General features: G+C 39.0%; 1 protein-coding gene across 4 annotated transcripts in view; it reads right to left on the reverse strand.

Moving 5' to 3' along the window:
• Positions 1–1008: 1008 nt before the first annotated feature.
• The window catches only part of FLNA (filamin A), a 100676-nt gene continuing 73703 nt past the window's right edge, over positions 1009–27981 (reverse strand). The window contains exons 13-48 of one of the 4 annotated variants that reach the window (XM_072429700.1): positions 27395–27588; positions 27096–27209; positions 26855–26998; positions 26385–26508; positions 26014–26174; positions 25785–25875; positions 25537–25706; positions 25338–25455; positions 24699–24961; positions 23733–24330; positions 23483–23656; positions 22736–22898; positions 22456–22616; positions 22131–22301; positions 21904–22027; positions 21464–21620; positions 21161–21350; positions 20544–20567; positions 18063–18310; positions 16998–17087; positions 14861–14963; positions 14638–14778; positions 13864–13992; positions 13610–13783; positions 12766–12927; positions 11570–11773; positions 10174–10326; positions 9520–9642; positions 8441–8707; positions 7695–7832; positions 7373–7488; positions 5794–5926; positions 4242–4418; positions 3573–3791; positions 2924–3127; positions 1009–2214 (exon numbers count right to left, since the gene is read on the reverse strand). In XM_072429700.1, coding sequence (XP_072285801.1) covers positions 2027–2214; positions 2924–3127; positions 3573–3791; positions 4242–4418; positions 5794–5926; positions 7373–7488; positions 7695–7832; positions 8441–8707; positions 9520–9642; positions 10174–10326; positions 11570–11773; positions 12766–12927; positions 13610–13783; positions 13864–13992; positions 14638–14778; positions 14861–14963; positions 16998–17087; positions 18063–18310; positions 20544–20567; positions 21161–21350; positions 21464–21620; positions 21904–22027; positions 22131–22301; positions 22456–22616; positions 22736–22898; positions 23483–23656; positions 23733–24330; positions 24699–24961; positions 25338–25455; positions 25537–25706; positions 25785–25875; positions 26014–26174; positions 26385–26508; positions 26855–26998; positions 27096–27209; positions 27395–27588 — 6110 coding nt within the window. In that variant the 3' untranslated portion in view covers positions 1009–2026. The remainder of the gene's footprint in view (positions 2215–2923; positions 3128–3572; positions 3792–4241; positions 4419–5793; positions 5927–7372; positions 7489–7694; positions 7833–8440; positions 8708–9519; positions 9643–10173; positions 10327–11569; positions 11774–12765; positions 12928–13609; positions 13784–13863; positions 13993–14637; positions 14779–14860; positions 14964–16997; positions 17088–18062; positions 18311–20543; positions 20568–21160; positions 21351–21463; positions 21621–21903; positions 22028–22130; positions 22302–22455; positions 22617–22735; positions 22899–23482; positions 23657–23732; positions 24331–24698; positions 24962–25337; positions 25456–25536; positions 25707–25784; positions 25876–26013; positions 26175–26384; positions 26509–26854; positions 26999–27095; positions 27210–27394; positions 27589–27981) is intronic. The other 3 variants (XM_072429701.1, XM_072429702.1, XM_072429703.1) reach the window with 3 other exon arrangements.

Raw genomic sequence — 27981 nt, forward strand, 5'->3', positions numbered from 1 at the left:
CAAACACTCTTTAGAAGCAGGTACGTTGGTCATTTGGGCCGATTGCTAGGAGTAAGGGCGGCTCCTACAAGAAATGCTTCAGGAACTTATGAAGCACGGGGAAAACCCCTACATCATCAGAAACTGCCAGTCGTCCTTCAGCTCGTTGGACCTCAGAACAAGGAAAACCTTCAAAACCAGGTCTACTCGTGGGAAGACAGCAGGCCTTCGGTCTCAAAGGCTTTCTGATGTAAAGGACACTCATTGTTTTGAACTACCATCTTTAAAGTTAGTCTGCATGTACGTTTGACCATCCCATAAGTGGAAATGTCGAGCCCTTCATTGTGCCCACAGCTTTATGGTATTGTCCCATCTTGAGGGACTTTTGTCTTGCAAACTTACCAGCTTCTATCCAGAATGGTTGTAAACTTCTGTTCTGGAACAGACAGCGTTTTAAACCTTACTCAGGCCACAAGATATACAAGGCCTTTTGTAGGAAAGGAAGACTCTTCTCCAGATGCATCATTCACCCAAGTCTTTACAATTACAGAAGGACATTATATTAAAGAATATGTCCCATATTGCAGGAAAAGAACATTCCTGGCCTCCTGAGAGAATGTCATATGAAAAAAAGTCTTTGCAAAGGGCCATTTGGGGAAATATGTGTCACTACCAGCATATTTAATCTATTGTCCCTATTTAATGTACAGCGCTGCGTAATATGTTGGTGCTATACAAATCCTGTTTATTAATATTAATAATATTATAAACACACACTGTGAATGAATATTGCAGGCACAGAGCATAAACAGATTTACTACTTGTGTACTCCTTTCTGCAATACTAGACACATCTGAACACATGCTCTTGAAAAAATAGGATCCTGCAGAAAGTCTGTTTTTAAGGAAAAATATGCCAAGGAAACCACAAACTGTACACTGCATTTATGCATGAACATATAAGCAACAGTCATGAATGATATAGGACATTTCACTTTACTAAAGCCAGAAAATAAATAAGACCACAAAATGAGGATTAAAAGCAGACTTTTATTGTTATCATTAAGAGCAAAAGTACTGTAGTCGTGCACAAAAAAAAAAAATATTATGAAAAAATTTAGTTAAGATTTGGTTAACTTGGAAGCAAACCAATTGAAATGGCCTTTGGTAGGTAAAACTGCTAGCAACCCAATGAAGCATCTGGGGACAACATTAAAACAGACAAAACAGGAAAAACTGGAAAGTTGGGGTGGAGGGAGAGAAAAAGACCCCATTATTAGTTTGGACCATCATTTCTGCTTAAAAGGTAAGTGGACAAAAAAAGGACCAACACAATCTTTTTGTTGATTTGTGGTCAAAAGGTAGTGGTTGCTTTTTAAGTTTCTATATCGTGGAAAGCAATGCTGGTACTGAAAAATGGCAGAGCTCTCCCACAGGGTTTAGAAATCTATATATAAAAATACTAGCAAGGAACTTTGGGAGAAGTTTAAAAGACTACATAATTTAGTGATCTTGATGCTTCATCAGGTCTCTTGCTCTCCCATTGAACCCTTATTGCCATCTTAGAAATCCCTTATCCCTTACAGTTTAAGGTAAGGCAGAACATGTAAACAATTACAAGGAGGGCATTATAGCACATGGGAGCATATGGTATACAAAGCAGCCCACTAAGAGCAGGTGATGGCCCTTTACAGACTGTTAGCAGCTATCTCCAAAAGGACTACAGATTTTTTTTTTTTTTTTTTTTATAAAAGTGCCAGATTTACTGTATAAGCTGCTGTCCAACATGGCTGACCATTCCTCTACCCTCACAATATGACCTAATGCACCCGTTTACACACTGCCCCTTCAGTGCCACGGGGGTTAATATGGCCATTGCATGAACTTGGAACCAGCAAAGCAAGACCCCCAAACCCAAGCTAACCTCTGCAACCCAGTGAAGAAGCGGTTGCAAGTAAGGCAGCTGTACATCAGATACGCACATAGGGTAAGGGGGGGGGGGGGGGAAGGGTTGGGAGTCAGGATGAGGGGATATTTTGGGTGGTGAATTAAGGCACAGACACGTGATATGGGCTGCCTGGAATGTGCTCATCTCCCCATTTAACCACTAAAATGTAATCTCCCTTGTCCTTCAGGAGGTACGTAACGTTGTACAACCGGTTTCCAAGATGTTTAACCACAATTTCTTCACATGGGGTTTTTGGTCCATGGACCCCAACGAGCAGCATATTGTTACCTGCATAGAAAAATAAATTTAGCATCAATAAACCAAGAAAAATATCAAGTTAAACTTCACTTTAAAAGACCCACTGAACAAAATATTATATTAAATTAAAAATTTTTAATTCTGAATGGGCAGTGATCGAAATCCAAACTCTTCCTACTTCACACATATCCACTGGCCCATCATAGCAAGGATCATCGAAACCTCTAGGTTTTAAAGATTCTCCCACCCTTAACATTTGGTATTCTTAGACACCTCCATGTGGCTGCCCTTTATACCCACTAGCAGCATTTCTTGTTTGTAAAGATGCAGAGCTTCCAACTCCATATAATCTGTAACACATTAATTTTCATAGGCAAGGATGCTATACGTGCCCATAAGGGAGAACACTGATATAGTAGCCTTATACCGTACAATTGACCATGGTCTCTTGTGGGTAAACTATACAGCCACCTATCCAAAAAAAAATGTAAAACTATTTTTAAAATTACTATCACATGAAAAAGGTAAAGTACACAAATTGAATCAGATCCCACCACTATCTCTGGATAATAGAGACTGCACAGGTGCCAAATTACTTGGCTACCAGGATTTGTCTGTCGTAGTCCAGCATACATTTGTTCACAACCAAATTCTAAACTAAGCATTTAAAAAAAAAAAAAGTTTTTCATTTCACATAGATGCATCTGACTTAAGTGCTTATGGAACCAAAAAAACTCACCAGCTTTGCTGCAGTCTACTGTGAATGAGTTCTTTTGGCCAACAAAGGCTTTGTTCAGACCAAGACCTTTCGCCACTACCTTGCTTGCATCTGATGACACTCTAGGCAAGGATCCTTGTTGAGTGAGGGCCTCAGATTTTGTGACAGAATCTACAAACACTGAAGAGGACTCATGAAGACTGTGGCTTGATACCAAACGAGGCCCTAAGAACAAGATACAGGCAACGAAAATTATCATTTTGGTACGGTACATAACTAAAAGTACCTAACAAAAGCAGGGTTAAATAAATTACAGATCAGTGTGCTTTCCTGACTGATTAGTAGGTAAAGAAATGTAAAAAAGAATGTATTAACAAAAAATATGTTTGGCACCAGATTAGTTCCACCACACATTTACCTTAGGTTGTATGACTAGCAGAGGTTAAAATTGATTACATTTTAAAATAGTGGACTAACAGACCCCCAATTAACCCAACATACATTTGCTCAGAACTACGCCAGTTCCTACCATTTCAATCATAACTGAAAAGGTCCTACAAGATGCAGTAAACTTTTACTGGCTTTTCTAACCTTTTTAATTGTCCCTCATGTGCCAATTGGGAAAAAAATTAGGAAAAATTAAAACTTACTATATGAAGCATGGACTTACCAGTGACCTTTGCTTTGAATGGGCTTCCAACAATGTGATAAGGACCGCCATACTTTATAGAGATCAAATAGCTTCCAGGGGCCATTGGAGTGTATGTAACCTTATAGCCCTCTGCACATTCCTGGCAATCCATCTTGACTTTAGAAGGGCCATCAATTGTAACAGTTAAAGCTCCTGCACCTGCATTTGTGGTATTGACTATAAACTCTGCAGCATTTCCTAGGAGAAGAATTTAAAAAAGAATTAATGTCAAGGTGCCCAATTTTACCAATAGGTATTATATTCTGTAATAAAATCACATTTAACAAATCCAGTTTAGAGCCATTACATGCTTGTGAACAAAGATTCCTTTCTTGGAGCATATTATTATCAATCAAAAATGAAACCCAATTATTATAACTTATCCCATGCTGGAGCTCTTCCCATTACATTGGCTACAATTGTTATATATCCTTTACAAGATAATTTTACATCTATTAAGGCTATTTTGTTTGCTTCAACTGTCCACTCATTACCAACAAGACAGCCAACGACCTCCCAAACCGTGTATTCTATAATTTGAAAACCTAAGTATATAGTATATATTTAAACTGCCCGATTTACAATGAAATTCAGCATATTGACATTTTTAAAGATGAAATAAGGCAACTGAAAACAAGCAAGTCTTACCAGTGGTGCCGCCTTCTAATCCTGGACCATAAGCAGACACCATTCCTGGATCACCAGCCTGACCAGGTTCTCCCACTCGGATTTTGAAGGGACTGCCAGGGATGTGGGAGCCATTGAATTTAACATCAACAAGATAGAGACCATTTTCACGAGGAATGAAGCGTACAGCATATTTATCTGAGAACATAAAACATAGGAACCCAGTGAGATTATAACGTAAATTTGTCAATATAATGACAGATCAGCAGATCAATGTACAACCATTTCTGGATACAAATACCTAATTCTAAATATTGGTAACCCTGTAAAACAGATATATTTAAAGCTTGTGTTCTTAATTGAGACATACCTACACCTTGTTTATCTAAGTTTTTACGGGTATATGGAACCAGATCACCAAATACCAAAGTTAAAGTATACCATATCAAAACTATTGCCATCATTTAATGTCCTACAGGTGAAAATTAAACTATTGCCATCACAAAAAATCTAACTTATGTCATCCTTTATTGTGCTAGTAAAATCAGGTCACTACCAGAATTAAAAGGTACTGTTAAAATCAAACGTATGACATCTGTTAAAGTTGTACCTAACAAGGCTGAAGACAAGGATTGTCAATTTTGTCAAGGAAGCATACCAGTTAGATCATTGGTGGTCTGTAATATTTAAAAATAACCACCAAGATAAATTCTACATTGTGGACAACTACCTATGTTGGCTCCCTAGTATAAAATGTCCGAAAGTCTAAATTGACAACTCCTAAAGTGGATCTATTACCACATTCTTATTATATAAAATGAATGGCTAACCCTTTTACACAATAAAAAAAATGAGTTTTTTAACCATTTGGGGAGACCTTTTACTGCCTAGGTCATTAAGACTAAAGGAGAAACCTGCAGCCTCCTTGATACATGTAATGAATCCCCAAAGCAGGCCGCTTCTTAAGCACGTGCCGGAGATTGAGCTTTCCTGGAATATAAAAAAAAACTGTGCTGCTCTAATGCATGCGCAATGAGATCAGGACTTTTTTATTTTTTTTTTTTTAAATACATTTTCAGGCAGACTCGTCACCTGATTCCATACATGTGCAGTGCGAGATGGCTGACGTAAGCAAAACAGAGAAGGAGAAAGAAGATGCTGGGCCCGCTGTCCAACCCTCGCTTGAAAGAAGGAAACTGGGACAACTCAAGATCTACTGGACTTGGATTGTGGGCTTTTGAAAAGTTTTTTTTTATGAAAGTTCCGTTTTAAATCTGGGTAAGCTTCCAAGGCGCAGACTAAAAAAATGCACTCACAGTCATGCTGGAGTGGATAACACTTCTATCTAGTTTTAACACAAGTTCCATTATAAGCTTTAAGTATCATGAACTCCTTGGTTCCCACTCACCTTTATTTCAGATGCAGCATCCCTAGAATATCTGTACAAATTTAAAGAAACTGACTTTTAAGACATTGTTGCACATGATGCCCTAAAAGTCCCAGTTTTTTTATTAAGGTTAAGCTTAATTAGTTAAAAAAAAGTCAGTACCCCCAACTGTAATAATAAACTCACCTTCATCGATCTCCGTCACAACACACTCTTCCAAAGCCCCAGAGGGACTGTGAACTTTGGCATCTAGAACTCCTTTGGCACCATTAAGACTTACTGCAAAAGAGGCTGGCTGGTTGACCTTTAACCCTGACTCCTAAAAATATATTACATGATTTAGGAAAATACAGTTACATAAAACAAACATTTGTAAGACAGGCAAATCATTCACAGGCTTGATACTCACTTGGCCCAGCCTGGTTTAAAAGGGAAAGGAAATTGTTTTCGGAGAACCTGAAAGTGGCATACTGTTTACGCAAGGTAAGCAAAATCACAAGTTTTTTTAGAAGCTCATTGATGACTACATGAGTTGACTGAAATGAACTTGCAGTTTTGACCAACCGGCCAGTTTACTGTATTTTTTTAATGTATTTTTCTGAATATCAATTAAAAACAAACATTGGGTCACTAGACTACTCTAGTGTTGAATCATGTATGTTAGCGAAGGGTAATGTATTTAGCATAGCCAAAAAAGAATGCACCAAGTATTACTTAACAGTGCCCTCTGTAAATACAGAAAGATACATGCTCCATGAGGTTTGATTTTCAGGCTTAGGAAATCAAACTGATGAAGGCTTCAAACCTGAAAATAGGTAACTAGTTTTCACTACTAGATCTAAGGGAATAGGCAAATTTTAAAAGACCGGATTATGATAAACCACTTTGGCATTTTTCAGTCAACCATGTTATTAATGTCACTTATGAAGTGATGGGCTGCAGTTGCAAGCATGGAAAGTTAAAAAGCAAGAGAATGACTTAAGTATAGCACTCCAGTCACAATAAGCCAGATTCATGGTTCAAATCCTAAATCCTCTCTCCCTTTAAACACAGGTCAGGGTACAGTGGTTGAGTCATGGCCTGTTTGAAGCCTTTAAGAAAGACACGAGAAAAACACATGGAAAGCCTCCTGAGTCAGCTGGGAAATAAGAGCATTGATTTACACTACGACAATTAATCATATAAATATCAAAGCTGCCATTGCTGACCTGCTTTTATAAAAGGCCCAAGCCCCTGGGTTGTCCTTGCTTTAACTGGAGAGTGACTTATACAATATAGCCTGAGCCTTTACGTATGCCACTATTGGTTGTTAGGAAAGGGCTTAGATATCCAGGTTCTAAATATCCTTTTCTACAACCAACTCAGCACAAGGTATCTCAGATAGGGACTACTAAGCTAACAGTTGGTAATCATTTAATTCACCTCAAAATAATAGGAAAACTTTAAAGGATAACGGTACTCCCTATCAGGTATGCGTCATTGGGTACATATAGTAAGCGCTACCTGTTGCATCACATTACTACACAGTGGCCTTAAGCCTTTTCACAGGAATACTCTTTGCAGAGCATCTATTGTAAAAAAAAAAAAAAAAAAATAGGTGTGTATGGAGCAGTGTCTGCGCAGGTGATTTTGTACAAAGACCTGCCAACAGAAGATCTGAAACCCCTAGCCAACTGCAAACAAAGGGGGGGAACTCATAACAGCTGCTCAGGAGGCAATTTCTCTGCCCAACCATGAAGGGCTGAGGTTTTTCCCAGTGCCTCACCTGAAGACTAGAAACAGTGAGTCTGCGTGCGTCATCTGATGGAGAGCCCACTGGAACAACGAAAGGACTGTCAGGGATGTGTTCATCATTAAACTTGACAGACACTTCATAATCTCCTAGAAAACACAAGTACATTTGAATAGGTTATTCTCCAAGACGTGTGCAAAGCATATACAGACAAGTTATGGCAATCTATGGCTGTCCCTTGATCCAAACATTCTATTCAATTCATATTCATCCATTTTTAATAAAATATGAAAAAATAGATTTTCAAGAGAATGTATTTTACATTTGTTGCCAGCTATGCACTATTGTGAAATACCTGGTTCCTGCACAATATAGGACACGCCACAAGATCCATCTTTTCTGTCTTCAAAAGCAATTTCAGCTTTGCTGGGTCCTTCCACGGCAATAGACAGACCACCAGCACCAGCCTCTCTTGTCCAAATACTGAACTCCGCTGCAAAACAAATAAAACTGACAGGTGACCACATCAATAGATAACATTTTAAGACAGATCATTTAGCCGGCATCAACTCCCTGCTCCTCCTAATACCACCAACCCTGTACCTCTGCTGTAAAAAAAAGTAATCAGTCGATCTAAACAGTACAGGGACCAAGAATAGCCTCATAATTGGAAATTTGTGAAAATGTCATTGCTCCTGAGCTACCCTGGCTCTCTAAGGTAGCTAAAAGCTGGGCAAAACCTCGCTTTCTAGAACAAAACAAATCCATCCATTACAAATTAAAACATTGAGAGCCAGTCTTTCCAGGACAGATCATGAAATGAGCAACTGCAGACAACCGTTTTATTCGTACATATCAATGCCTTTCACTGGTATTTGGAGATGACAAATGTAGGCATGCTACGAAAGAACACCGGACAATATACCACTTCTCACTGCACAGGAAGAAAGCAATTTCAAAAATAAAATAAAAAAACAAAGCAAACATATGTCTATACATTGTGGTAAAAACAGGTGCTAAACCTTTGCTTGAACAGAATACATTAACTTTTGCATTTAAAGTGCCAATTGGTGATGGCTTGTCTACCAATGTACCACATACCTGGAGTTCCAACTTCTGCTCTTTCCAATCCAGGTCCACCAGCTCGCACTTTGTGTGCACCACCTTCACCCAGAGGTCCTACAGTAAACTGGAAGGGACTTCCAGGTACATGCTGGCCCTTGTACTTTACACTGACTGTGTGAACACCCATCTCTGTTGGAACAAATCTGATGCAGTAGGTATTATTCTCGCCCTCCATGATTTCTGCGTCGTGATATTTGCCAGAGGGACTAGTGACCTGAGCAGTCATGTCATGGATGCTGATTTCTAAAAGATACAAAGGTAAAGGTTTAGGAGCCCCTTGGACAACTTTCATTTCATATGCTATAAATATTACCATCTATTCTAAAGCAATGTCAAATGTTTGCATCAAGCCATAAATCTGCTCTTTTTTATTCCCCCAATGTGTCCAACCCTCTAAAAGGCTTACACGGGTTCATGGCTTTAAACAATATTACCACTGGAAATGGAGTCAATGTAAGAACACCATGCTTCTATGATTTCTTATGTGGAAATATTTCATATAGGCTTACATATAAATTATTCTCATTAGAAACTGTAGCATAAACCAATCTGCAGAATTACACCTAAATGAAGTGAGTGGAGGGTTCTCCGCAACTGAAAAACATGCAAGTGCCAAGGATTACTTTTACATTTATTGTAGTAAGTCTACAAAGAGCTCTTCGGCTCCTAGACGCGGACCATTGATGACACCGTTGTAGTCCAGTAAACACCCAACCATACTTATTCGCCCCCTCTCAACTTTACAAGTTGCAGCAATTGATTATAGGTTCTAACAGACGAATATGGAAATTCATACTACTTCCCCAATGTGCTTGAGTCTGAGAGCATCAACTAAGGGATGATGGTAGACAAAAAGCTTGGCCAAATTTTAAATAAAAAGCACTTCTTCCTTACCATATATTCCCAGTTGCTTCTGAGCCTTTACTCTGGAAAGCACTGCCCATATACGTTTTAGAAGTCCCCTCCCATCTTAAAACCCAATATTAATCACATAGTCGAACATAGTTGTTTTTTGCATATAGACCAAATGCAGTAATCATTCTGTCATCACTTACCAGGTATTTTCAGGCTGAGGTCACACTGGCTTCCAATGTTGGCGACAGATGGTGCTGTTCTTCTGCGTGTGATGCTCTCCTTCATCCTTCCTTCACCTGTCACTTTGACGGAGAATGGACTACCTGAAATACAAAAGTGGCAAAGCTGCAAGAGCCACTCTTACACAACATGTAAACTCCTAGCAGACTGAAGATGTCTTTCCAAAAAAGCCTGATGTTCACTCTTCAGAACAAAAAAATAACCAAGATATTTAGAATACTTTTAAAAAATAGATTATATATTTTAATGGTAATTAAAAAAGGGAATTCTTGAATATATCATTCAAACATTGATCAGGAAAGCAAGTTCATTGTTAGCTATAAACTCTCCAAACCCCACCAGCCTATAGCAGAATTTAAAGATCAAGGAGTGCTTCCTCTGCTGGTTTTTGAGGAGCTCCCATAGCTGAATGTCAGCTTTACTTGTAATAATCAAACAGTGGTTACCAGGTAAACTTTATGAAAAGGAGATGCCAATTTTTTACACTAGTCATATACCCGATAACTACAGCCACCCTATATATGATCTGTGAAAAGTTATCCAGCTATGAGTATCATTTTTTGTGTTCTGAAGGATAATTTACATAAAATGCCTTTCCAAGCAATGTTATGTACCTGGCACATGCTGATCTGCAAACTTTATATTGATGATGTAATTTCCAGGCTCTGTTGGGCAGTATGTCACTTTGCAGGTGCCATCTTCCAAATCCTCAGTGTTAATATCAACTTTGCTGGGTCCCTCAATAGATAGACTGAGTCCACCATAGCCTGCAGAAAAAAAAAACAATAACACAAACTAGAATTGCAATCCCAGATATCACTTTGCACCAATGATGAGATCCAGAAGAAGCAAACAGTCTGATGTGTTGTGAGCCTCTTCCTGTCTCCCTCTAGTGGCGAGTCTCTCACCAGGATTGTTTGCATCAATTTCTAACTGTGTAAAATCTTTAGTACATTAGGTCCAGTATCACAAATATATAAAGTTCCTTAAAATCTCACATTTTGAAAGTCTTATTTACATATGGTTCTGCTCCAAGTCACGTTCTGTATTGTATACAATAGGCAGTTTTCGTCTTGAAAAAAAACCGTTAGTCACTTTTCAAAAACTTTTCACTTATGGAAAACTTTGATTTAAAATTGAAAACTTTGATTTAAAATGTCTAATCTAAATGTATGAAACCCTATTACATGCAATTATATGTGGCACATAACTTACACTTGGGTCATGTGTACTCTGGACTTCGTACTACCAAAATAAGTGATTGCTTACTCTCAATTGATTTAAAACAGAAATGCCAAGCTGGCCCTTATATTATTACACAGTATTTATATAGCACCGACATATTATACAACACTTTACTAAGTCCATAGTCATGTCACTGACTGTCCCTCAAAAAGGCTCATAATCTAATGTCCCTACTATAGTTATATGTCATTACTACAGTCTAAGGGTCAATTTTTGGAGGCCTTTGCAGTCCCAGGTTCAAATCTCGGCCAGGACACTTATGTGCATGGAGTTTGCAGGTTCTCCCCGTGTTTGTGTGGGTTTCCTCCGGGAACTCTGGTTTCCTCCCACATTCCAAAAACATGCAGTTTAGTTAAATGTTTCCCCCTAATTGACCTTAGAGTGTATTAAAGACATATGACTATGGTAGAGACATTGGATTGTGAGCATTAGGTCTATGACTATGGACTTTGTAAAGGGCTGCGTGATATGTCAGCGCTATATAACAAGTGAAGCCAGAATTCATGCTATGCATATTATACCATGTGAGTGGTTCCACCATCAACTCAATAGGTTAGTATAACCCCAGTGTTATCAGGAGCCTCCACACTAAATAGGAATCCAATGTTTCCTTCAAAGAAGTTTTGCATATAAGCTGCATATTAGCAGTTAAATTTGCAAAAGACCGGTGTAACGATTACAGCAAACACCAAATATTTTAGATAGCACTTTTCAAAAAAACCTTTAAGAGTGAAAGATGAATATTACATTAAAGTACTAAATTACCTGCTTCTCTAGTGTCAATGATGAACTCTGATGGCTCAAACGTTCTTCCTTCTGTCAGACCCTGGCCAGAGACCACCACCCGACTAGCATCACCAATCTCAGACTGGCTAATCATCACAGTGATGGGGCTATTGGGAATATGGTGCCCATTCTTCTTGATGCTGACTATGTGCTCTCCAGTCTCCTTGGGTACAAATGAAATACCTGCAAGACAGATAAGGCATTATTTAAGCCAGGACTGCAAATTGTGGTAAATAAGAAATGTTACTTTATGAAAAGTTACAAATAAAAACAAATTTAAAAAAAATAAACACCAGTATATTACGTGTCTTATCTAGCTTTTATATGGAGTATAAGGTAGATCAAGAACATGAAGGTGTACCAAAGGTGATGGGCTCCAGCTAGTAATATTCTTCAGCAGGGATCACTTTGCAGGGCCCGCCAGCCCCTTAGGGGGAAACTTTGGAGTGGCTGAAGGTGTCATTTAGTCAGTATTCTACTTCATGTGTAAGCATATTGCAGGAATACAGACGTGTAAATGGTGGTGAAATGGTGCTGCATGCCTTAAACAATATAGGCCACATCTGTTCTATGGTTTGGAACCAAAGCTTTAATTTTTTGGGATAAAAAGTTGGTGTTGCAGAGACTGATTTGGACACTACTCCCTATTGCTTTCCCTGGTTAGCACATCCATGGGATTTTACCATGAATTTTATGGAGTTTCTGTTGATTTTAATGAACATGGGTGCAAATAGAGCTTTTTGTTTGCATATAAATTGTTGTGGCTTTTAGTTACTTGCTGTATTTTTTTTTATAGTTGGAACAAAAAAGACTTCTATTTGTCTATTATACCAGAAAGTTTGCATCCTTGTGGAATAGGCCACATAAAATAACAGACATAGGTAAAATGATTGAGACAGGATAAAAAGGTAGTAAAACATTTTGTAGTTAAATACATATTTACAGAGGTCTGTACATAAGACGCATGGGAGGAAAGAGGGATTTGGTTCTTTCCTAATTAGAGAAAATTAGAAGCTATACAAGCTGGTAGACTTAGGTAATTCCAAGTAACTTCATTGTACAGTTTGTAAAAATCATTTTTATCAGGATCAACAGGGTAACCTAAAGGAAAAAAACGCCATAGATATGCACTCCCAGATTTATGTTGGCATATAGACTAACCAAATTATACTCACCAATATGGCCATTGCGGAGTCTCTTAAGCAGACAAGGCTCTTCTCTGCCAGAGGGAGAAGTCACTGTAGCTGTTAGCTGGCTCAGATCAGTTTCTGTGATGTTCAGAGGGATATCGGCAGCAGAGCCAACTTTTAGCTGAGACATGCGCATAGTGTCATCACCTGAGGAACATACAATTATCCATTATAAATTGAAACATACATTGCTGTGTTTATATAGTAGAATGTGCATTTATAATGTTCTTCTGCTTTATCAAACTGTCTGCCAATCCTAAATTTAGCCAAAAACTTTAGCTAAGCAGCAACAGCCTTCAGTCCCCATATGCCTTTGCAACTCTAGTACATATTGTACTGTACACCATTTTATTCATTGCTCTAGTCCAGCTATTTTCAGTCAAGGTTCTGTGGAACTAGTAATTCTCCAAAGGGTACTAAGCATTCTTTGAGATGTGGCTGTTTTGACATCCAAAAGATGATACCTACATTGTACTGGCACCAATCATTTTTGGATGTCTAAGGGTGGTATTTTGGCCACTGCTCTAAGAGTGAATTCTACACATTTGTCACCAATGTAAAGGGTAGTTTTCCTATGAAAATACATTGGTTCTTAGGGGCTCCCCACGATGTGAAAAAATCAGGGGTTCCTTTGGGGGTTAGAAAGTCAGGCTGCTCTAGTCCATCCAGGACTAGCTATACTAGAAAAATATCCTCAAATTTCGCTCCATTTTAGCACTTACAATATCATATTCTCAATATCCTGTAAAGTTCAACAGCTGCCATTTTATACTCAATAGTAATTGTATGCTCTGAATACATTTTGCCAAGATAACTAATAGAAGCTAACCTGTGATTTTGGCAACGAAAGGACTGCCAGGGATATGCTTGTTGTTGTACTTGACAATGATGTTGTAGTCTCCTGGTAGAACAGGCAGGTAGGACACGGTACAGGTTCCATCCTGGTTATCTGTACAGCTGATTTCAGCTTTAGAAGGACCCTCAATAGCCAGAGACAGACCACCTAAATGTCAAATTTTCATGTCAGTAGAGAACATTTAATAACTTTGAATTTGTTTTTGTGCCAACCATGAGCCAGCTCACCTTCACCAGCATCTTTAGTGTTCACTGTGAATACAGCTGGTTTATTCACTGTGCCATGAATCAATCCTGGTCCATAGGCAGTGACGTGGCCACTGTTGACATAATCCACATAGAACTGCAATGGGCTTCCTGGAATAATAAAAAAAAAAAAAAATAGTGTATTAGAGAACATTTCCAATTATTGTGTTAAGCCATCCAGCATATTACAGGATACCCATTTTTTACAGGGGATGAAGAAAAAAAAAAAACAAACTCATCAAGACCTAAACCATATTACACACCAAGATTGTTTCTGTACCCAGCATTTACATGCATCTAAAGCAAAGGTCAGGAAAGGGTCTGCTCTGTTTGCTCTAATAATTGTTTAATAACTTGTCACTGGAATACAACTGAAATCATCCAATAGGACATGGAGTGAAATTGTCTTACCTAGATATTTTCCTACTTTCTGCTGCTGGGCATCCAGGACAGGAAAGTAAGAAACTTTCCCCAATGGAACCCAGAAATTTTACTCAAAGGGCTTAAAACCAATGCTTACTGTATCCAACATGAAAAACAAGTTTTGATTTACATACTAATTCTTGTATGGTACAAGCAGCTGCTCACATCCACAAAAAACAAAAGCACTTTCTCATGCTCCCATACTTCTTTTTTCTATTCACTTGAACCAAGGCTTTCCAGTCCTCTTGGTTCTAGGTCTGAAAAACTCATTTACAGCACAATCTGCTGATCTTAATCAATTGGTTTACCTGCACTGGGCTAGCAAGCACCTACCTGGAATGTGAATGCCATCATACTTTATGTCCATCTCATGAAGGCCTGCTTCAGTAGGAGCATATCTTACTGTGACAGTTCCATCCTTATTGTCAGTGATATCAGGCTTTGCCACCTTCCCAGAGGGCATGCGGACTTCCCCTACATCATAAATAAAGGTACATCAAAAAAATGCATAACCGGTAACATGTAAGGAAATTATAAACATAGAAAACATTTGTACCTGTGATCTCCCCCTTCTTAATAGTAAAAGGAATAACCAGATCAAAAGGCCTTAACCCTGCAACATCCAGTCCATTCACACCCATAACAGGGCGGTCTGTAGCCTAAATGCAAATAAAACAAATTCAGTTACATTTTGTAATGCATGGACAAGACATAGGAAAGGATGGAGAAGACATGCCATCATGGAGATGAAGAAAACCAAACTTTGATGCTGGTTCACTGTGAGTTAAGCCTAAGAAATCTATCAAACGTGAGATTTGTCCAACTTATTCACCAGGGCAAAGTGGCAGTACAAATAAGACCCATTTACTGAGCATTGTTACATTAACTTCTTCAGAGTTATCCTGCTGGTTCATCTGTGACCACCACTAAAAAATACTTGATGCTGCTGGGGGCCCATATATCTTCTCCATGGGCACTGCAAGGAAAGAGGAAAAAGAAGCTGGGGTCTGAGGCAGGAAACCACTGTTTCTTTTGAGTTCAGACTCCAATCGATATTTTGGTAAAAGACGTGATGGACTAATAAAAAGGAAAGCAGCATAGGGGAAATCTTTTTAAAGACTGTCCCTTCGCCTTTGCTACAGCAGGCTTCTTGAGAACGCATTCATCATATTTTTATTTAAATCTCCAACACAGGATCATTAAACCCACACTTAAAAGAAGCTGATCAGATACTGATTTGCACATCCATATGGAATGTAAATCTGATGTATTATTGTGACTAACATTTGACTAATGGCCTTATTATGGCAACAGGGACCTCAACCCAAATCTGCCAAGGACCCATCACTTCCAGTACTACAAGTCAAGGCTTTCCAGATTTCAATGCATATCTTGTCAGCTGGACAGGTTTAACAGAATATAATGCCTATTATACACTTTGTTTAGTATTCAGCTGAGATTACATTTACTACTTGTTTGATTAGCTGAACCCGGAGACAATTAAGTTGTTTGGAACACAATGCTCATACAGAGTACTTTTACCTGTAATAAAAAAAAAAGCCTGTATTGAACCAGCAACAAAGTTTGATCAGAAATGATGCAACACTATAGGAAGTCTTTGCAGTTAGTTTATCCAAAAGAAACTTGGCAAACCTGGAAATATGAATTCTGCAAGAGACCAATAAATATCACTGAACACATGGAAAACTGATGAAACGAAGAAAAAAAAAATACATATAGTTAAACGTCTTCCAGCCACCCACACAAGATGGCTGGCTGGAAATCTGACAGACGGGAAGACTTAATGGGAAGAAGATGTTGGTAGTGAGAAAAGGATGTAAAGATATGTAGGACATCTGGAATATAAAGAGCGGACAGAAGTTATGATCCCAGCAACATATTCCCCCCTCCCCTTCAAATTTTAAGCTAGTGAAGGCTTAGGGAAAGCCATCTATGGAACATTAGGAGCAGGGAATGGAACTCTGGAATTTGTCTGGTGTTGGCCACAGCAAAGCACAGCTGTAAATAGAAAGCGTAAACTATCCTACTAAATTAGATCTACTGCAAGCCATATGACTAAGCAAGAGTTAGGAGTAGAATCCAAATGCCCAAGCAGTTCTGCTTCTGTGGAAAGCAATCACACCACTATACCACCCAATTAGAACAAATATACCACAAAGTGGTTCAGTCACATGGATGACAGTTCACAGGGAACTCTGGACGAGGGTACAGCTTTATCGGCAGTGTATGTACAGAGTATCTTAAGTGAAGTCTGAGCAATGAGGGCACATGCAAAAAAGCAACAAGTACTAGTGAAAACAAGCATTTTAACAATAGCCCACAGACTAGCCCATAGATTAGGAACTCCACCCAAATCAAATTTAGAATTGTCTCCTTGGGTAACGATTTGCACTCCATTTTGACTCCTTAAAGTGTACTAAAAATGGACAGAAGAACGGGGAAGGGCTTGCCAGAGGAAAGTCAAAATGGAGCATCAATATCAATTTGCACCCTATATAAAAACAAAGCTTGGATGAAGTTCTCAATCAAAGGCAAATAAGTGAAAACGAGCACAGCACAAAGTAAGCTAGTGTGCACATGAGTGCCAAATTCCAGAATTGACTCCCCATCTCCAAGTGCTCCAAGGTGGTTTTTCTCCATAAATGATACAGTTACTGTTAAAGGTTGGGTACCCAGGGTTGCTGCATGCCCGGGTAAGCGTAAGTTGGGGCTAACTGCTGCTGAACCATCTGTTGAGGCATCATTTGCTCGCCGTCCAGAGCCTGCGTTAGGAGGTGTAGAGCACATGTTAGTTATTTTGTACAATCTGAAGTGAAAGACGTGGCTGACTTAAAGATCTATGGCAGAATGTAAAAAAGGTATCAAAAACAGTCCTAGACATGCTTTAAGGAAAATACCCTTGTATGCACCTAATTCTTAGAATAATTTGGGTGAGAAAATTCCTCCAAGTTCTGTTTTTACTTTTATATCAAAGGGTGCCAGTTACATTTTTTTATATTCTAAATGCTGCAAATCTATGACAAGCTCCATATTAGTTCCAAGGCAGTACAGGAACTTTTCAGTTTGCTGTAAACAGCCTACCGGAAGCCTGGTCACCAAGGTGCTCTCTGGATTGGGGTGGTTAGTGCACTCTAACAGCATGGACAGACCAAAGCTTTACATTAAAGAAGAAAGGGGAACAAGATATCACTTGGCCAACTATACAATACCAGTTGTCTTGCACTTCCAGCTCTCTTGAGGGGATTTAAAAAGTTTACAAAGGCTAACCTGCTTTAAGGATGCACAAATGTGCTTTAATTTAAAACAATTTCTTCTTTTCAGAGGCAGCAGAGTCAAGAAGACGACATTTTGAGTATTTGCATCCTTTTCAGCAAGCTTCAAAAGTAGCTCTATGGCATCATTTGGCTACATTTTACACACGGTGCAGTTTATCTTGAAGAGGTTATGTTACATTGCTTTTTTAGATGCAGCTAGTTCATACCTATTCAAGCAGCATTTATTAAACTTTCTTTGTACTTTTCAACAGTTTGACGCTTTTAAGGCAAAACTGGATTTTGACCCTGCCAATGCATTATTCATATGCAAACTAAAATTTAATACAGCTAGCTATATGCAATCAATAAATCAGACCACATGTGGAAGCGATAAGAATAATTTTGTATACAACTACATTGTAAATAGTGAATAAATCTACTCAGCTAAGACTAAAATGTTAGCACTGCATACGCCTCACTTACCGTAACTTGGAAAGGACTGTTTGGGATGTGTTCCCCTCCAAAGCGCACACAGATAACATATTTGCCAGGCTGGGGGGCAGTGTAGAAAATGTCAAAAGTACCATCTTCATTTTCTACTACGTCAACATCCACTTCTGTGCCGTCTGGTGTGCACACTGTACATGTCACTTTACCCTTCCCAGCTGCCTTGGCATCAACTGTTATGACAGTCTCCTCACCAATCTGGATTGTTGGTCCAATACCAGCACCTAAATTGAACCAAGATGAAGGTAAAGGGTGGGGCAAGAGAAAACTTAAGTTAGGTTTTAGCAAGAACAGCATTTGCAAAGTCATGCAACCAAACCCATTAGTATTCACAGCCAGTTACCCCTATGTTCTCATGAAGGTTCAGTGCTCAGGAAATGTTTATGCAAGTCACATAATGAGGTATATCAAGTCATCAATAATGGATGAATACGTGGAATTCTGGTGCAAAAATAAACTAATAACAGTTCAAAAATATAGGAGCAAGTTCAGACCATATCTATAGATCGGCATCTCAGAAATTATCTCAAAATGCTCGCCTAAGATACAAATTTGGTATTTATGTGTAAATTGCTATGTTCTTGAGGGCATCCAGCTGCCATTGTGTTCAGCGAAGCTTACTGACTGACCATTGCATATTTAAACACTTGTAATTAGGTATTATGTCAATCACATAGCATTTACTGAAGTTTGAAAAACCCCACTTCCTTTAAGAGAAACTTTCAAATGTGTGCGCACAAAGTTCAAGATGTCTTACAGGTCACTTGAAGCAGCTTATTTTCCGGGCTAATATTTAGCCAGATGCTGCTCTTCAAGGTAGTACAAAAACCACACCAATCTACGTTGTCAATATAAGCACAAACTATGAGTTAGCCAATACTGTGCTTAAAGGCCAACATTCAAAAGGCTTAAATAAATGAATGACTTTGGTCAATAACTACCTACTGTAAGGTTGATAGATTTGAACCTTAAGGTTAATAAAGGATGATGAACATCTTATCTACAGAAAAAAGTGATGCACTGGCCCACTTTTTTGGGACCAGTGACATAACTGAGGTAGTGCAATTAGCAACAATTTCCTGAAGGACTGATTTTCCATAAGAACACTGCACTAAAGAATAGCCACAGTAAAGTGAAAGGGTGCAGAGCCAGGTGGAATTAGAGTTGCAACTGAGGTTCTGAAGAAGTTTGAAATAGATAAGCCATACAAAGCAGACATGCAAAGGCAATCACCACCCAGATATATGGTGCACAGTTCCGTGGGTTAGAGTGTGGTCTAAGTAACTGATTTGCAGGTCAAGGGTATGTCAACTTTTAATATCTAGATGCTACACCAGTTAAAGCCTCAGAAGATGTATTAATGTCAAGTTTGCTTATAGAACTTTATATAATTTAATATCTGTATGATTGCAAATAAGTTTACTAAAGACTCTTAATAATTTAAGCTTTTAAGAGTGAATCCAGTAAATTATTCCACACTCTAACCACAGACCTATACTGGGCCAAATCGCACCTCACTTAAAGTCGGAAGACATGAATGCCCATCCACCAACCATAACACATGAAATGGCCAAAGTACACCAACAGTATTAAAATGTAGTTTCAAGTATAACATTGGCTGGACTGGGAATAAAAAGATTTTACACTGAGCATACCAATATTAATAATGGAAAATTGGGGAACTGTACATTTTACAAGCGTTGCAAATACACATATAAAACATCACAACGCCATGCCTACCATAGGCATAAATGTTCCCAGTCCATATCCTGAACTATAGGATCAACTGGGACATCCACAGCTGGTATAAAGCTATTGTCTTTAGGAAATTAAACCCAAACTCCAAATGCATTTGGTTAGAAAATGGTTAAAGAAAACCACACCTGAAAATTGACAACTTGCAATGTATTTGCTTGCAAGTTTGTTTTATTTGAGCAAAAAAGGAGAATTTGAAGCATTGTATTACTCTACAATGCTTGATAGCCTAGATCCATCAAAATTCCAATACTTTGTTGGTGTAACATGGCAATTTACAGACAGGTCAACCAGCCCACCTAGAATAAAACCTAGAATTCTCCTTTAAACTGCAACAATACAAATTTAATGATGGTAACCATCCATGGAGCATGGTAGCATCCAAGATACCTTTTACTGCCTTTACCATTAAAAAAGGTACCATTTTGCCTGCAACTTACTTGACAAAACACATACACTAACCAAATAAATCATAAAAACCCCCAAGCCTAACCCACAGTTAAAGTTATACTGTTGTATGTACCAAACAGCCCCAAAATACAGTACAAAAAAACTATATACAACAGCTGTGAATGTCCAGATTACAGCATTTATACTGCTGGATAAACTAGTACTATGATGCATTTTAATCTTGGCAGCAAAATACTCGAAGTTTTAGGGGAAGGGACAGTAGAGATCAGTCAAGATCAGCAAGCTGCTTACCTAGCCCGTGACCTCCGATTGACACTGAGGTGAAAGGGCAAAGAGCAAGGAAAGGTCATGTGAGACAAGGTGACAATGTGAGGGTAAAGTGCATAACACAAAAAACACAGCAGAGATAAATGTTCATCGTGACATGTTATGCCATAAACCGTGTGCAGCGTGTACGTAAAAAGCAGTGTGAAGTGAGCAAACTGTCTTAAAAGGCATTCCACAATATTCCACACCCTGTGCTACAGAACACTACTAGACAAAACATCACATGTTTATGAGCTAGATTAATATTGATCATACATAAACAATGGAAGTGGAAGCACTATCAGCAGCAAATAAGTTACAGTAGAATCTAGTTGAGAACTGCAACAGAATGGCAATGGCCCAATTGTCCATACCGGCAATGCTCTCATTTGTCCTTGAATTCGAGCACACAAGGTGCAAAATGTAATTTCGTTACCAGTGCCAACTGGTACAGCCTCATCTTAACAGAAGCTTGGTTGCCCATTCTTACAAAATAGGGCTTCTATGATATGTGTTAAAATCCTCTGAAGAGTTGTGAATCATGAGCAAAATCCTAAGAAATATGAACATAAAGTATGAAGCAACCTGCAATTTTTTCTTACCTGTCACTGTGCATTTGCTGGCATCACCTGTTGGAACAGCACGAATGCGGTAAGGAGAATATGGAATCTCATCACCACCATACTTGATGAGGATAGTGTAACGCCCAGTCATATCTGGCACGTAAGACACAGTATAGGTGCCATCTTGATTGTCACGGATAGTAGCCTTCTTTGGTTTGCCCTCAGGATCCTGAAATCAAGTTAATTAGTCCTTATTTGCAGCACTGGTAACCCTGGTATACAGGATCTGCATCTACAGGGAATCTTAGTCTGGGGAAAAAATGGTAAAATTAGTCTACTTACAGTGATCTGTACAGCGAGCAGACCTTCTCCAGCATCCTTAGCATCAATGGTAAATTCTACGGGCAAGCTGGCTGGGACACCAGTAGTGTTCAACCCTGGTCCACTGGCTTTTACTTTGCTGGCATCGTGAGTAGGCAAAACCTTCACTTTAAATGGACTGTAAAGACATTAATGGATATTAGGTATTGCTTAAACTTTTCATACAGTATGGATTTTACTATCTACCCTTTCCAGTGAAAGTGAATAGGAGACAAATTTCATTTTTTTTTTTTTCTTGCAAACACCGGAGGAGTCATTTGCTTAATGTGTTTTGAAAAAGTGTCCAAAGTACAGCAGGAACAATAGCCCTTTGTTAAACCTACCCTGTATTACCTTAAAATGCAGACCTAAACTTTTACTGCTATTGGGTAAATATTTGTCCATCAAAAAAGCTCACTAACCTGCGTGGCACCTCCTCATCACCATACAGAACAGCAATGTTGTATGGTCCCTCGCGACTAGGCACATAGTTGACAGTCTGAGTCCCATCACCATTATCAACAACCTCCACTGGTTCCACAAGACCTATAAAAAGCAGGATAGAGTATTAAACATTCATTAAACATACAAGCTACTAAAATAGGTCACAATGTAGCAATGAGAAATTTAAACTGGTTCTGAAACTTACCCTTAGGTCCTTGCACTTTAACTTGCAGTGGAGCAACTCCAGCTTTGCTTGTATCAACAGTAAATGCTTGTGGTACATTTGCTCTGACAAGTCCTGGGCTCAATCCTGGGCCAGAACACTTAACCTTGCTGCTATCAACAACATCAGTAACTGGAACCTTGAATGGACTTCCTGTTAAGTCAAAGCACAAGTGGGAACACGTTTAAACAGACTCGCCTCAACTAGACCCCACATGTGCTACTTAATGTGTAAAACATGTAACTAAATGAACACTTGTATGTTACAAAAACCAATCCTACTAATAAAAAGTGTTTAAACAGCTTACCAGGAACTTGGTGTCCACCATAGGTGACATTCAGGTTGTAAGTGCCAGGCTCATATGGTATGTATTCTACAGAACAACTTCCATCCTTGTTATCAGTACAGGACATCTTTGCCTCAGATGGACCTTCAACAGCCAGTCCAAGTCCACCAGTGCCAGCACCCCTACAGAAGCATTTTTGGGTTAGTTGTGATTTTACAACCAGATTTCTTTTAACCAATTTAATTATTTATATATCACCTTCTTTTAGCCAAATATTTATGTAATATAATATGTAAATCACCTTGTTTCAACTGTAAACTTGTTGGGCTTGTTTGTTGTTCCATTCTGAATGCCAGGACCATGAACTCTCACCCTACTTGGATCACAACCTTCTGTTACAGGAACTCTGAAAGGACTGTTGGGTGTGGGACTTCCATCATAAGAGACATCTACAGTATGGACACCTGGAAAAGAGAAAACCACATGTAGCATTAAACTTAAAACGATCCTGAGCATTGTCTTACTCATGGCAAAACCATGGCACACACATACATGTTTTCCCAAATCTCTTTCAGTAAAGACTCATGGAAGATAATTCACAGGGAATTGGATTCCTCTTAGGCCCAGCACTGACAAATGCTCCTCTATACATGAAAGTACTATGTCTATCCTTTAGCTCCTGATGTTAACACAGTGGGGGAGCAAAGGAATGACTAGTATATGATAGCGGGACACAGAAAAAACCCTGTTGCTGTGTTTTAAATAGAGGAATTTTGTGTTTGTTTTTTTGTTTAAAGGCAAGCTCAGGCAAAAATAATTTAGAATATAGGGTTAGCAAATTGCAATTCTATATCATACCCCAGAATGATCAGTTGTAGGTTGCCAAGTTCTGTGTTTGTATCTGAAGAAATGTTGGGATATGGCCTCCTGCACTAATTCTATCAAAGCTCAATCTGATGGGTTGTATTTAGTGATGGCTGTATGAGAGTGTATTGTACATATGCCAAGTAAAAAAAAAAAAAAGTTTACATAAAGACAGAATTCTTACCATCCTCATAAGGAGTATATTCCACTTTGTAAGTACCATCACCATTATCCTGAACATAGGCATCAGTGAAGTTACCAGAAGGATTAGACACCCTTGTCTTCACATGTGGGCCTCCAGCTTTAGATAGGGCTCGAGCATCCACATTGAATTCGGTGGTGGCTTCTCTGAAAACACCTGTAAGGAAGCCAGAGGTTAGACATACGCAAATCAAGATCTTGATCCAAATAAATCTCATAACACAGTACCACACCTTTTCCTTCAACACCTGGACCGTAGACTTTAACGCCAGATGTGTCAACTGCTGGTTTAACTTGCAGCTTGCTGGGAAAGTTTGGCACCATCTGTCCTCCATACTTAATAGTAATGGTATAAATTCCTGGGTATAGTGGGATGTATGTGATTGTGTATGTGCCATCTCCATTGTCCTGGATATGAACCTCAGCCTGCATTCCAGTGTCTGAGATAATTTCAATGGTAAGCTCAGCACTGCCAGCATTGGAGCAATCAACATTGAAAGTGCCTGCTTCCCCAACCTGAGCATGTTCTAGACCTGGGCCGGAGCAAGTCACCTTGGTAGGGTCAAAGCTGGGCTCAATCTTTGACTTGAAGGGAGAGCCAGGAATGTGTGTGTCAGCAAAGAGAATATTGATGTTGTAGTCGCCAGGTTCTGTGGGCAGATAGGAGACTGAGCAAGTGCCATCACCATTGTCTAGACATTCGATCTTTGCCTCACATGGACCTTCTACTGTCAAGCCAAGGCCTCCCTGGCCAGCTCCCTTAGTATCGATGGTGAATGGGGCAGGGGCACCAACATTGCCTCCCTTTAGTCCAGGGCCATAAGCTTTAACCTAGAAACAAGAACATTTAGATACTATGAAAGTTACCCATAGGCATAATTCACAGCTATTAGTTTAGGCAGGTTAAAACCTTTAGTTAGTGCTGTAGAAAAAGCTTAAATGCAAAGTATAAGCAATCGCAACAATTGAAATTCCCTATGCTTTAATTTTAGCCGCTGAACTGTTTACATCTGTCCCTAGAATGGTTAATGGTAATTAGGATTCCTATTCAAAAGAAGCTCCTATAATCGCTTTTGTATCACCTTCAAAATGGCATTGACAAAGCAAAAAGTAAACCAATAAAACAGTTTATGAGTGACTATAAAACAGATTTCCCTTTATTATTAGGTTTCAGAAACCGATGAGTTGCATATACTTGCCTTTGATGGGTTGGTTGGTGGAACTGCCTCTACAGGGAATGGGCTGCCAGGAACTGGGACGCCATCATAGGTCACATCAACCTCATAAGGCCCTTCCTCCCGAGGTATGAATTTAACAGTACTATTGTCTGGGCTCAGGCCTGGTTCCACTTTGCAAGGGACAGACTTGTTAGATGGGCCTGTAATCTTAGCAGCCACTTTGCCTTGTCCACCAGCACCTTTGGACTTTACGGTAAATTCTTGGTCCTTTCCAACTTCCACCTCTGACAAAAACAAAGCATTTAAGTCAGACATTCTTCATATTTACATGCATGCCATACTCACATGTACTGCATTAGAATACAGAACACACAATGCCCTTTTGTAATGCCAAAAAAAAAAAAAAAAACATTCCTTCATTATTTTTATCAGGTAACCTACGTAATATGGCCAATGTAGCCCATCTAAAAAAAAATTGCCGAACACAGCCTCCACAGAGGGGAAACAAAGGTTTCACAGGTTTCTGTGCAGGCACCCCACTCTGACGTGAGAAGGATGATAATAAAATATATAATGCACCAGGTGTTTCAACATAAATGTTTCTTACTGATATTCTATAACCAATCTAATAAAGTTAAACCAAGCAAGTTGAATACATACTGTCTCCAAGTCCAGAAACCTTGATTTTGCTGAGGTCCAAAGTCTGAGCAATGTTGACAGGGAATGGGCTTTTTGGAATGTGATCTCCTCCATATGTAACATTCACTCCTATATTACCCTAACAGACAACCAAAGTATGTGTTATGGTTAGTAGAGGAAAGGGAAGAAAAAAAAAAAAATGATGCTACAATCAATTTACCTGTTGCACTGGGGTGTATTTGACAGTGTGGGAGTTGTCAAGATTATCAATGATTTCAAAGTCCTTCACGGCATCACCCTTAGCTGGACCAGTGAAGTTGACATCTAGTTTAGCTTTGCCAGCTGCCTTAGTGTTGACAGTAAAGTGAGTGGGCTTTCCAATTTCAACACCTACAAAAAAGCCCTCATTATTATCTTTGATCCAAAATAAAAACAAAAAAAAAAAAACTCAACAGAACTAGCACATACCACTCTTGTTCAAGCCTGGTCCTTCAGCCTTCACTTTGCTGGCATCATGAGATGGATCAACTTTGATGCGGATAGGACTTGTGGGAGTGGCCTTTAAAAGAAAAAATTGTTGCAACCCATTAAAAATTGGGCTCCCCAAATATGTCCTAGGTTAACCTTGGAAGCTTACAACACTAAGTTTGACATTACTGCAAATGTACCAAATGGATGGATGGAATGGAAATGTTACCTGGCCAGCAAATAGAACCATGATTGTGTAGCTTCCAGCTCCTGGTGGGGTATATTTCACTGTGAATGTGTCATTGTCATTTCTGATGATGTCAAAGTTTATGTCAGATTCTGCTGGTCCTACTACTCCAGGAGCACACTTTATTCCAATGCTGACATCCCCTAAGGATATTGTTATAAAGAACATTAAGTAACTCTTAAGAACACTCAAGACTAACAAAATACAGAACTGTTGCAGCTAAAGTAGACAAAGCCAGATAGCAAAGTATTAACCTACCTACATTACAAACTTAGAGTACCAGCATATTATCCTACATTGCGTAAAGCAAATCCCAAGCTAGTTTACACTCGATAAGTTGCTTAAAGTCTTACCTTGCCCAGCTTCGGTGCAGTCCACAGTGAAATATGTGGGTTCATGTGCTTTCAAACCAGTCTTTGCCACACCAGGTCCATAAACCTTCACTTTGTTGGGATGGCTGCCAGCACCAACATTCATCTAGAAGAGAAATTCCTTTTTAGCCAACACATCTCACTTTCTCCTATGATGTCCTACTTTAACCACCAAACTTTTTTTTTATCTACTCGTTTTAAGTAAGCAAACAAAAGACTTACTGGGAAATGCTGTATGTTCATTTAGTTAATTTTACAGTAGACAAGCTATTACCAGCAGAATTGTCAGTGCAACCACCAAAAACGGTCATGAGCTTTTAGCACCATGACACCATGATAAAATCAAGCTAGAGGTTTTAGCAATGCAAGTCAAACACTGTGGTATATGTAAACATCTACAAAAAGTGCAGTGCAGCTTTCCTGAAAAATGGTATCAAAGCACAATGACATACTCTGAAAGGGCTGTTTGGAATATTGACTCCACCCCAGGATATCACAGCAGTGTGTTTCAAGGGTTTCTTTGGTAGGTAGCTGCAACTGTATGTTCCATTGCCATTATCCTTTGTTGTGACTTCAACTGGGTTTCCTTCGGAATCCTAAAGGAAACAAAAATCACGACCTTAGAAACACATACATGGCAAGTATGTAGGGAATGGATCTCCAACTTAAACTAGAGCTACCAAAATCACTTACTTGGACAGACACCTTGAGAGGTGCTTTGCCTCCATGTTTGGCATCAACTGTAAATTCGGCTGGTTTGTTAATAGCCAATCCGGTCTTCTCCAACCCAGGTCCATAGGCCTTTACCTTAATAAAAGATACCAGGTGTTATTTTAGAAACTTTGGAGGTTCATCAAACCTTTTAAACTAAATCCAAATTTAATCAAATCTACTCTAAAATGCTAGTTAAGCATGCCAAGGAACAAATTCTAATTTGGTGAAAAAATGTGGGGTTACTAATTGAAGAAATCCAAGCTGTCAACACTTCTTACCTTTTCTGGATAGAAGTCTTTGGGTGCAGGTTTAATTTCTGCCATGAAGGGGCTCAGTTTGATATCTTCATTGTTACACAAAACATGCACTGCATATTCTCCAGCCTCCAGTGGCCAGTAGCGCACATCACATGAGCCATCTCCTTTGTCATCACACTCAATCTTGGCCTGGGATGGTCCTTCCACAGAAAATCCTTTAAAGGAGACATAAGAGGATTTTAACCTCCATCAACTGTTGAAAATGAGCATTTGTTCTTTAGCAAATGGTCAGTGACCAACTAGCATGCAACAGGCAGGTGTCAGGAAACTTTAACCAGCCTATTCAAGGTCACTGACTCCAGGTTCACAAGAAGTGATGTCAGGATAAAACTGTCCTAGATCAGGGGTCAGCAACCTTTACTATCAAAAGAGCCATTTTGCCTCCTCTTCCACTAAAGAAAAATAGTCTGGAGCCACAAAACATAACAGTTTTATAAACTTTTAAAAGTTTTATTATTTTTTTAATTTTACCTGTTACAACAAGTGTGCATGTGTAGGCCTACTTTGAAATAAATTAAACACTGAACTTTGCCCCTAGAAGCCTCCAG

Source organism: Pyxicephalus adspersus, chromosome Z, assembly GCF_032062135.1.
Source record: "Pyxicephalus adspersus chromosome Z, UCB_Pads_2.0, whole genome shotgun sequence".
NCBI classification, from domain to species: domain Eukaryota; kingdom Metazoa; phylum Chordata; class Amphibia; order Anura; family Pyxicephalidae; genus Pyxicephalus; species Pyxicephalus adspersus.